Source organism: Myotis lucifugus, unplaced genomic scaffold, assembly GCF_000147115.1.
Source record: "Myotis lucifugus unplaced genomic scaffold, Myoluc2.0 scaffold_52, whole genome shotgun sequence".
NCBI classification, from domain to species: Eukaryota; Metazoa; Chordata; class Mammalia; order Chiroptera; family Vespertilionidae; genus Myotis; species Myotis lucifugus.
This window is the reverse complement of record NW_005871100.1, coordinates 1,379,640-1,390,110: the sequence shown is the minus strand read 5'-3', so window position 1 is coordinate 1,390,110 and position 10,471 is coordinate 1,379,640. Positions and strand designations below refer to the sequence as shown.

Genomic DNA, 10,471 nt, shown 5'->3' with positions numbered 1-10,471 from the left:
CTCAGGTGACCCCAGGAGCCAGCTGTGGTGCTGCCAGTGACCTCTAGGGGCCACGTGGCTGCGGGTTTACTCCCCCAGGACCAAGGAGGCAGACAGCCTCCCATTTCTCGTCTTGGGAAATGCAGACTCCGATTGGAACAGTGACCTGTTCTAGGCCACCCGGATGGACAGGGCGGGGACCCCGGCCCGGAGTCCGTGGCCGGCCCCTGCGCTGCGCTGGGCTTCTGTCTGTGGGCGGTGCCTCCCGCTCGCACCGGCGGGTTTGAAGGACGCCCCACCCCCGACGGCTCCAGGAAGGGGCGGAGTTTCCCGGCGCCGCGGACTCGTCGCCACGGCAACGCGGCCTTACTGGCCAACCGACCCGGGCCTGGGGCTGCGCGGCGGGCCTCGTGGGCAGAGCCGGGCATGGACAGCCTCTTCGTGGAGGAGGTGGCCGCCTCCCTGGTCCGGGAGTTCCTCAGCAGAAAGGTACGTGGCGTCGCCTGCGCAGATCGGGCCAATCGCTGTCCTTTGGGGCGCACAGGGGCTCCCCTGCCACCTCTGCACCTTCGGGGCGGAGACGGCCCCCTGCCTGCTGCCGGCCTCAGAGATGCCCGGCAAAGCGACAAAGCGCCACTTTCCTGGCCGGAATGGAGGTTCTGCACTTCCCAGGACCCCTTTTTGTCACCTCCCGCTCGGACCGCAGCCGCCGGGCCTGGCCGGTCCCTCCGGGCTGAGGGTGGCCCAGGGGCGATGGCCCAGCGCCGGCCTCCATGGCGAACCCAGCCCGAGGCTTCTTTCCCGCCTGGAAAAACTGCGCCCCCAAAAAGGGAGCCCCAGGAGCTCACAAAGTTCCCTCCAGTCCGACCCTGCAGTCACGTGCATCCACAGTTACGTCCTTGCTGTGGTTTGGTTTTCAGTCCTGCTGCCTGGTCCCAGGAGAGCTTTTGGAGGGCTGGGAGGTTGCGGGGGACCTTAGCTCTTCCCCTGCCCTGTCAGTGGAGCGGAGGGCGCCCCGGGAGAGAGGTGGCTGGGGTCATGGCGGATGAGAGCGCAGGGACAGCACCATTACTCCTTCTACACAAAGTGACTGAAGGCTGGCCACCTGCCTGGTGTTTTGGGTCCCGGTGGTGTCCTGTTAGGCGGGTGGATGGGCCCTTGTCTGGGATTGAAACACACACACAAACAAAAGAAACAATGTATATTTTTAAGTAAAAAGTATATTTGTACTGATTTCAGAGAGGAAGGGAGAGACAGAAATGTCAGCGATAAGAGAGAATCGTTGATGGGCTGCCCCACACTGGAGATGGAGCCTGCAACCCAGGCATGTGCTCTGATGGAAATCGAATCGTGACCTCCTGGTTCATAGGTTGTCGCTCAACCACTGAGGCCCCGCTGGGCAATAAACAGCGTTTTGAATGGAGGAAAGGGAAGGGCTTTGGAGTCAGAGCAGTTTAAATGTCCACTACTAGCCAAGAAAAAACGATTTTAAATATAATAATATTACCAAAACTGTACTAACATAGTATAATATCACACAAGTTGTAGGAAATATTAAAAATCTGCAAATAACAGGATTATTTCTATTATATTCTAAAATATTTTTCCCCTCTGGCTCTATTTTTGTTTATCAGTTTATGTTGTTCAGTATATTCCACAAATGAGTGAGATCATGTGATATTTATCTTTCTCTGACTGGCTTATTTCGCTTAGCATAATGCTCTCTAGGTCCATGCATGCTGTTGCAAATGGTAAGAGTCCCTTCTTTTTTACAGCAGCATAGTATTCCATTGTGTAGATGTACCACAGTTTTCTAATCCATTCATCTGCTGGTGGGCACTTAGGCTGTTTCCAAATCTTAGCTATTGTAAATTGTGCTGCTATGAACGTAAGGGTGTATATATCCTTTCTGATTGGTGTTTCTGATTTCTTGGGATATATTCCCAGAAGTGGGATCACTGGGTCAAATGGAAGTTCCATTTTTAATTTTTTGAGGAAACTCCATACTGTTCTCCACAGTGGCTGCACCAGTCTGCATTCCCACCAGCAGTGCACGAGGGTTCCTTTTTCTCTGCATCCTCACCAGCACTTGTTGTTTGTTAATTTGTTGATGATAGCCATTCTGACAGTGTGAGATGGTATCTCATTGTCATTCTGATTTGCATCTCTCGGATGATTAGTGACTTTGAGCATGTTTTCATATGTTTCTTGGCCTTCTGTGTGTCCTCTTTCAAAAAGTGTCTATTTAGGTCCTTTGCCCACTGCTCACTGTCTTGATTTTCTTGCCTATAAAATAGGAATAAGAAGACGTTCCCCTGGCAGATTTATAATGAGGATTAATAATAATATATGGGCAGCTCCCAAGCACTGTGTGGTGCACACAGTAGGTATTCAACATTGTCTCCTCCCCATCTCTGATGTGCACCTGTTTTGAAAGTCTTTGCTTTTTAAACATGTACTTTTATAAAAAACATGTTTTTAAAGGCATGTGGCTTCATTGTATATGCTCTGTTTTTATTGCTAACTGCCTTTCCATTGCCAAGTCCTGGCTGGACATTGGATATGTCAGTGACAGGTCCATGAGGCTCACCACCACCGTCATTTTTACAAAGTCTGGCTAACCCAGTCAATGATTTTCTCTCGTCATTGATGTTTCTTTCTCGTTCTCCTTCTCCCTTCCTCTCTGAAATCACTAAAAATATTTAAAAAGAAATAAAAGTCTGGCTATCAAGCAAAGCTCTCAGCGTTTTCCTCATGCCTTTCCTTTCTGAGTACCAGCGAATGCCCACGTCCTCACCTGATGTCCCAGGCGCCCTTGACCTCAGCTGACCCTCCCACTCTCATTTCCAGGTTCCTCCACCTGCTCTTCCCCGTTCCGCCCAAGTCCCATTTCCTCCAAGAGGTCTGCTCAGGTAACTCCCGTTGGGATGACTGGCTCGTCTTGTCTGGTTCGTTCGCTGATGCTCAAGTTATAGTTTACACTTCTGTCTCCCTCACCTGCCAGATAGGTCCACACAGCCGACGCCTGAACTGGGTGGAACCTTGACGGTTGTCTGGCTCACCTGGCCTCTTGCCCTTGCCTTTTTTACCTGGGCACCTCAAGCCCTGAGAGGAGAAAGGAGGTGCCCACAGCCCCGCAGCAAGTCACTGAGAGCTGGGGCTGCAGCCCCGGGGCAGAGACCACGCACTCCCCGCAGGGCTTGGCACAGGCAGCACCAGCACCAGCTGTAGCCACGAGAGTTCCCATCATGGTTTGAGGTACCTTCTAGGACTAGGTGCTTGCTTGTTTTCTCAAATCCTATAACAGCCCTGAGAGGCAGGTATAACGACTCCCTTTCCTGCAAGACTATCATGAGAGTAGGAGGCGAAGAAACTTGCCCAGGTGAGCAGGTCAGATCCCGTTACAGTGGTTCTCAACCTTCCTCATGCCGCGACCCTTTAATACAGTTCCTCATGTTGTGGTGACCCCAAACATAAAATTATTTTTGTTGCTACTTCATAACTGTAATTTTGCCTCTGTTATGAATCGTAATGTAAATATCTGATATGCTATATGTGTTTTCCGATGGTTGCGACCCACAGGTTGAGAACCGCTGCGTTAGAATGACATCCCAGTGAAGGTCTCCCCAGGCCTACTAGGCTGTCTGTGACCTGGCTCCCCGCTTCCCCTGGGACCTCATTCCGCAACCCTGCATCGTACCCAGCTACTCCTCACCAAGTGCGACCTCCTCTCAGGGGGAGTCATGACAGTGTCCTGGCGATGTCAGGATCCATTGTGGTGACTCTTGGTGGCCCCAGCCTCCCAGGTCCGTGGCCCCTCTCTTGTAGGGACAGCCCCACCCTACCTCGGCCACTCTTTCCTGTGGCCCTGCCCTCGGTTTGTCATTACCAGCACTGCACACCCTTTCATAATCTCAGTTCCAAGTACCCCACCATTCTCATATCCAGTCCCCTCCCCCCTGGTAGTCTGACATAAACTGTTCTTCACCCTCACATCTCCATTCCCGCTCCTGCCACCTTTTACAGGACCTCACCTGATCGAATGTGAGCTCCGTGAGGGCCAGGACTCGGACCTGTTCTCTCTGCCTCCAGCAGCTGAACTGGTGGACTAGTGGTTCATTCCCTTTGTTTCACAGACGGGAAACCGGAAGATAGGAGTGAGCACTGGATGAGGCTCAATGAGTAGCTGACTCCCTAAAACTGTGTTCTTCATCTTTGTCTCCACTCTCCCTGTTCTGTCTCCACATTAGCAGCAGCCACACTGCAAACGCATCCCCGGTTTCTGGCCTGCTTCCTCATCAGAATGTCAGCTCTGTGGGCGGTGGGGAACATTGTTTTTTTTCCTCCTGTATTTCCTGCATCGAGAACAGCCCGGCACATAGTAGGTGCATGACAAATGTTTGCTGAGTGAGCGAAGGTTAAGTGGGCCGGTGGGACCGAGGACTGGCTGGCTCCCGAGGGTGTTCTCGTCCACCACCCGGTGGTTTTCAAATGCTGGAGTGCAGGAAGTCCCGGAGCTTGGGACGTGCCGAGACTTGCTGACGCGATCCCTGGACCAGCTGCTGCCCGGCAGAGGACGACCCTCCCGGCAGAGGTCTCCTCATCACCTCGATGCGGCGAAGCCATGGTGAAGCCCAGAGGAGAGGCTGGAGCCTGCTCTCGGGCCTCCCTAACGCTCCAGCATGGCCCTACCTTTGCCAGCACACACACCCTTTCTTTCTGTCCCCCTGCCTAAGGCTTTCTTCTTGTTCTCTTTGGTTCAAGGATGTGTTCTGACCTCTTGTTTCACATGTTCTTCTTGCCTCAATTCATGGCCACAGCAGGCTTGTCTTGTTTTCCCAGCAGCGAGAGCCTCTGCAGAATTCTGAACACAGAGGCGAGGGGAGGAGTCGAGGCCTGTATAGCACGGAGGTCTGGATCCTTCCAGAGCAGAGGGCTCCCCCTGTGCCAGGCTGAGCTGTTTGTGAGGCATTGTCGCCTCCTTCTCCACCGTTTGAGGATCACCATGGCCTGGCGGGTGAGGGGGGCAGCCAAAGTGCCGTGGTTGTTTCTTAGCTGGGCCTTCTGGGAGTTCAAGTCTGGGTGATGGAACGTGGCTGGGCCTGGGTCCCAGCATCGCTGCTCTCAGCCCTGCTAGGTGACTCCACTGTGTTACGTGGGGCGATTCCACCCTGGCTCCAATATCTGAGAGAAGAAGGGAATGAATATTGGCCTTTTGTTTGTTTTTCCTTTTGTTTGCTTTTAAAGCTTCATATTCTGTGGCCCCCAAACTAGGGCCGAACCCTGGGCTCCTGAGCCAGCCTCCGGGGAGTCAGTTAGCTGACTTTCCCTTTCCTTTTCTGTAAAATGGCCCAACAACGCCTGCCTCACTTTGCTCAGCCACAGGGTCGGGGTCGTTGTAAGATTCAGAAAAGTAATTGTGAAGAGAGGTCAAGTGTAAAGGTCATGTGAAAATAAATTCTTCAGTCAGGTTTTGGTCTTTGCAGTGTCCTTGAGGAAGGCAGGATAAGCTTGGTCATAATAAACACCAGCAGTCCGCTGTTGATACTGCGCGCCAGAGAACAGAGGGTTTTGATTTAACGTGGTAACTGAGGCTTCCGATTCCCGACTCCTTCCCGCAGGGCCTGAAGAAGACGTGCGTGACCATGGACCAGGAACGCCCACGCTCCGATCTCAGCATAAACAGCAGAAACAACCTCCGCAAGGTTTTGCATCTTGAGTTTCTCTACAAGGAGAACAAGGTACGTGCTTGTAACGTGTGGCGTGATGTTCTGGAACTGAGTTTGGCAATGTCAAAGCAGGCAGGGGCCCTGCCAGGCCGGCAGAGGTGGGCAGCAGGAGGCGGGCACACCTGCGGTCAGGGAGAAACAGACCCAGCCGAGTGAAGCCGAGTCCCAACTGTGAGTCAGTTCCAGCCCCAGCCAGGCCCGGGCTGCCCCACGGGGGACTGCACATGCCCAGCCAGGAGGCTCCTTTTGAACCCGAATCTGTAACAGTTATTCCCTGTGCTCCCTCCTCCCCCTGAGGTTATTTTTAGTCAGACTTTACTCAAGAACATAGTATTCAGTTTTACTAAAATTTTCCATTCCCTGCCTGCCTAAGGGTATCCTTCTTCAGTTCTGAGTAATACCTTGCTCTTTAATTCAGGCAAAGGGAGACTTGGGTTCAGCCCCCAGGGGCGTTGGAGTTGGGAATGGGTGGGGGTGGGTGGGACTTCCCCCGAATCCCTGGCCTCCCCACCCCCCCTTACCAGCTCTCCTGCTCTCCTGGCACCTGTCCTTGCTGTGCTTGTCAAGGTTATGCGAGAGTGTGTGTGGCTGTTCAGTTCGTATCTGCCTCCCCTACCACCTTGAGCAGCAGGAGGCCAGAGATGGCATCCGTTTTGGTCACTGTTGTATCCCCATACTTACCATGCTGCCTGATGACGTAGTGAGTAGTCAGTATGCATCTCTGGGTTATATGACTGCCTGACTGAATAAATGAATGAATGGATGGATGGATGAATGAAGCTGCCCTTCTGACTTAATTGCTCTTTCTGTTATGAAGACAGAATCTTCTAACTGGATTGAAGAATGGTCTCTCCTGCAGATGTTGCCTGGGGGTAGGGCACAGTATCACATTTGGAAAGAACCTAATGACCATGTAGGTTAGCATTTATCGCAATTTTGAAAAGGCTGTACAATGACATCACCTGCAGAGGTTTCATGGAAAACAAAGGATGGAGCAGTCCTGTTTGAAACAGAAATGAAAAGATCCTGCCCTCCTGGCCTCCTGGGCAGCCCTTCAGGGACGAGCTAAGCAGCTTTTAAACCACCGATGGGACAGGAGACGGGAGCCAGAGAAAAGCGGCTTGTCCAGGTCTCACAGTATTTCCCCAGTAGGAGCCGGCAAGAACCAGATCCTCCGCTTCCCAGTCCTATCCCAGTAATGGCTGTCAAGCTTCAACTGTAACCCTTTTCTCAAATGAAAATCTGAGCAGTTGGGTTGGGATGGGTCTGGGCACCCCCCAGCCCTCCGAGGCTGTTTCTGACACCCCCAGGGGAACCTCAGAACCACCTTGTGCACATACATCGCAGCCCAGGGAGGAACCGGGCCGGGTTTCCCTCCATAAAGTGAAGGAAATCCAAGCAAACCTATAAACCACCAGAGATGGGTAGCAGGAGGTGGGCCACCCACGGGACCGCTCAGGCGGCCAAAGGAGGAGAAAGGGCAGTGGCAGCCAGGAAGTCCTGGCAGAGGCTCAGGAAGGACAGCGAATAGATGCCCCTCGTCCTCCCTGGGCCCTGGGGTGACACTCGGGCCCCTCCATGTCCTGCATGCAGTCAGCTAAAGTTCTGCAGAAAGAAGATTAGTGACCAGATCTCCAGACCCCTCATTGGCTGCATAAGGCAGAGAATGGACTGTACATTTTAGAAAGGTTTTTCCACAGAGAGTGAGACAGTTAACCAGAAAATTCAATGAACCATCCAGGGCAGTGGGGTTTTTCATGTAAATGCCTCTCTACCCAGTTTTCTAGACATCTTTGCCACTCGAGTTATTTTTATCTCTTTACTATACTATAGTCTCCCTAAGGTAACTGTTGTTTAAAGGTATTTGAGATCTTTTCATTAGATCTTGATACGTACCCTGATTCTATGATTTATATAGTGGTCATTAGCTATTAAACAATTGATTGGAGCTTAAAATGCTTATTAATTGTCTGTTGCATAATGACATTGACATTCACACAAAGCCAGCATGATTCCAGGGAAGCCCTGCAATTTAATGTTAATCACAGGAGCTTGTCTGTTCCTATTAAGTATATGATAGATAAAAATGCCTGTGTAGAATTGAGGCGTTGAGAAATGGTGTCTAGATTCATATAATGGCTGTGTTTCTTATGAGCAAAGTGATATGAAAAGCCATAAAGTATAATTCAGGTAATCAGGGTCCTAAATCTCCTGTATTGAAAGAAAAAACAAGGAGGCTGAAATAAACTAAAATATATATCTTCCTCCTGACTCGCTTCCTTGTAAGTTTTATTTAGATTTAGATAAATATATCTTTGGGGTCTCATAATAAAAAGAAAATCCATCTCTGATTTTGACTGCCTGATCACCCTGTGGAATTTGGTCCCAGCCCATTTGGCTGTGGGTCTTGGTCCCAGAGTTCTGCTGCGTAGATCAGGGGAGTAAGAAGGGGCGGGGACTGGATGTGCCCAAGGGTTCCCTCCGTGCCAGGCTCTCCATCAGGTGCTTTACTGCTCTGATTGCAAAATGCCCCACCGAGCGCCCCACGTCTGGCTGCACTTCCCAAGGGCTTGTTTTCCCGGCAAGTGGCGTGGGGACTGACACAGTTACCTGGCCTGGCCCCTGAGGCCAGCCTGCGGATCACTGCTTGGATAGCTGTCTGTCCACATTACGTAGGGGAATTTGAAAAGAAATCAGGGCTCCAATCTTTGCGATTTAAGACTCAGTGGGGCCTAGGAATATGTATTTTTAAAAGATGTACTAAGGTAATATTTGGTACAGTCAGGGTTAGGGAATACTGATTTTATTTATTTCCACAACCAACTACTGAAGAGTTTCATTGATCTTTTTCCCTTTTTAAGGGGTGTAAACCGAGTCAATCCTGAGGGCCTCTCTATGCTCTTTGCAGTAACCTGCTGTGTTCTCCAGTGCCCAGTGTCAGATGCAGGGGATATGAACTAAGAGCATATCCTAAATGTTTATAAACTTTGGAGTTAGCAATCCCTAAAGGCTTAATTTTTTAAATGAAAGGGTATATATTTTATAAAGTTATCCTTAGGAGAAAAAGACAAGATGAAATTTAAATCGAAATTCAATTGCCTGTCTTATGCAATGGAGGCCAGCTCTTTTAGGATAGAGATTTTTGTCTTCATCTGTCATAATCTATTTCGTCACATATAATAATAGGCAGTCGGGAAAGAATGCACGACTGAGAAGTTGACAAATTTATGTGAAAGAATTAGAATAGCCATCTTTGCTACCATTCTCCTGAAGCTGTACATGCAATTAATGATATGTTTTTCTTCCACTGATAGGCAAAGGAAAATCCTCTGAAAACAAGCCTTGAACTCATTACCAGATACTTTCTGGATCACTTTGGAAATACTGCTAACAGCTTCACTCAAGAAACACCAATGCCTGCACTCTCACTTCCAAAGAAAAGTAACAAATTGCCGTTGAGATGCTCAGAGGCCACACTGGTAAATATATATGACCTTGCAGATGAAGATGCAGCGTGGAGAACATCACTATCAGAAACGAGCAAAGCCAGGTACCTTCTCTGTTTACACTGTGGGTGACTTCCTGTTGCTGCTGTAACCAACTACTCTAAACTCAGTTCTCCAGAGAAACAGAACCAGTAGGAACCAAGAGGGTGTGTGTGTGTGTGTGTGTGTGTGTGTGTAAAAAGAGATTTATTTTTAGCTCGTGATTGTGGGGGTGGGCAAGTCTGAAATCTGTAGGGCATGTTGGCAACTCAGGCAGGATTTCTGTGTTATAGTCTCAAGGCAGAATTACTTCTTCTCTGGGAATCTCAGTTTTTGCTCTTAAGGTTTTCAACGGATGGAGTGAAGCCCACCCATATTACCTAAGCAGTCTCCTTTGCTTTACATCAACTGATTGTAGATGTTAATCACGTCTAAAAAATACCTTCATGGAAATACGTAGGCTAGTATTTGACCAAACAACCGGGCACCACAGCCTAGCCAAATTGACATAAAATTTGACATATAAAAATATCATGTGGTCTCTTCAATCAACACGAATGGTTATCTTGCAGTCCTGGAGGTCAGAAGTCCAGAATTGGTCTCACTGGTTAATGGCATGATGTAGGGCTTGTTCCTTCTAGAGTCTCAGGGGAGAATCTGCTTCCTCTCCTCTTTCAGCTTCATGTGGCCCCCTGCAGTCCTTGGCTTGTACCACTTCCTCTGTCTTTTGGGTAGATCACTCCAACCCCTCTCTGTCACCATACCTCCGGCTGCTGACTCTGGGCCTCCTGTCTCCCTCTACTGACGACCCTTGTGATTGTATTGGGTGCGCCCAGGTAACCGAGGGTAATCTCCCCACCTTGAGATCTTTAACGTCATCACGCCTTTTCCATATAAGGTAATATATTCACAGGCTCCGGGGTCAGGACCTCTCTGGGGGTGTGTGCCTTCCGCACTCTGTGCTGTTAAAATTCCTGTCACGGAGCAATGGCGCTTTCCTCCCGAGGCCGTGGGAATGACCACTTTGTGATGGAGGATGTGTATGATTTAAAAGTTCAAATTCAGGACTCAGAGGGTTTTGTTAACAACTTCTTAAAATACAACCGAACACTGGAGATATGGGAAAATCTGAAAAATAGGGCCTTTAGGAACTCTTGGGAAGAAAATGAACTGGCATTCTTTTAACATTTATTTTATAATCCTCATCCGAGGATATGTTTTTGTTGATTTTAGAGAGAGGAAGGGAGGGAGGAAGGGAACCGGCGGGGAGAGGGAGAG

The 10,471-nt window shown here is 49.8% G+C and overlaps 1 protein-coding gene across 1 annotated transcript in view; it reads left to right on the top strand.

Moving 5' to 3' along the window:
* Positions 1–310: 310 nt before the first annotated feature.
* Positions 311–10,471, top strand: part of MINDY4 (MINDY lysine 48 deubiquitinase 4) — a 79,277-nt gene continuing 69,116 nt past the window's right edge. Inside the window, exons 1-3 of the mRNA XM_023753821.1 lie at positions 311–468; positions 5,601–5,720; positions 9,023–9,258. Coding sequence (XP_023609589.1) covers positions 406–468; positions 5,601–5,720; positions 9,023–9,258 — 419 coding nt within the window. The 5' untranslated portion in view covers positions 311–405. The remainder of the gene's footprint in view (positions 469–5,600; positions 5,721–9,022; positions 9,259–10,471) is intronic.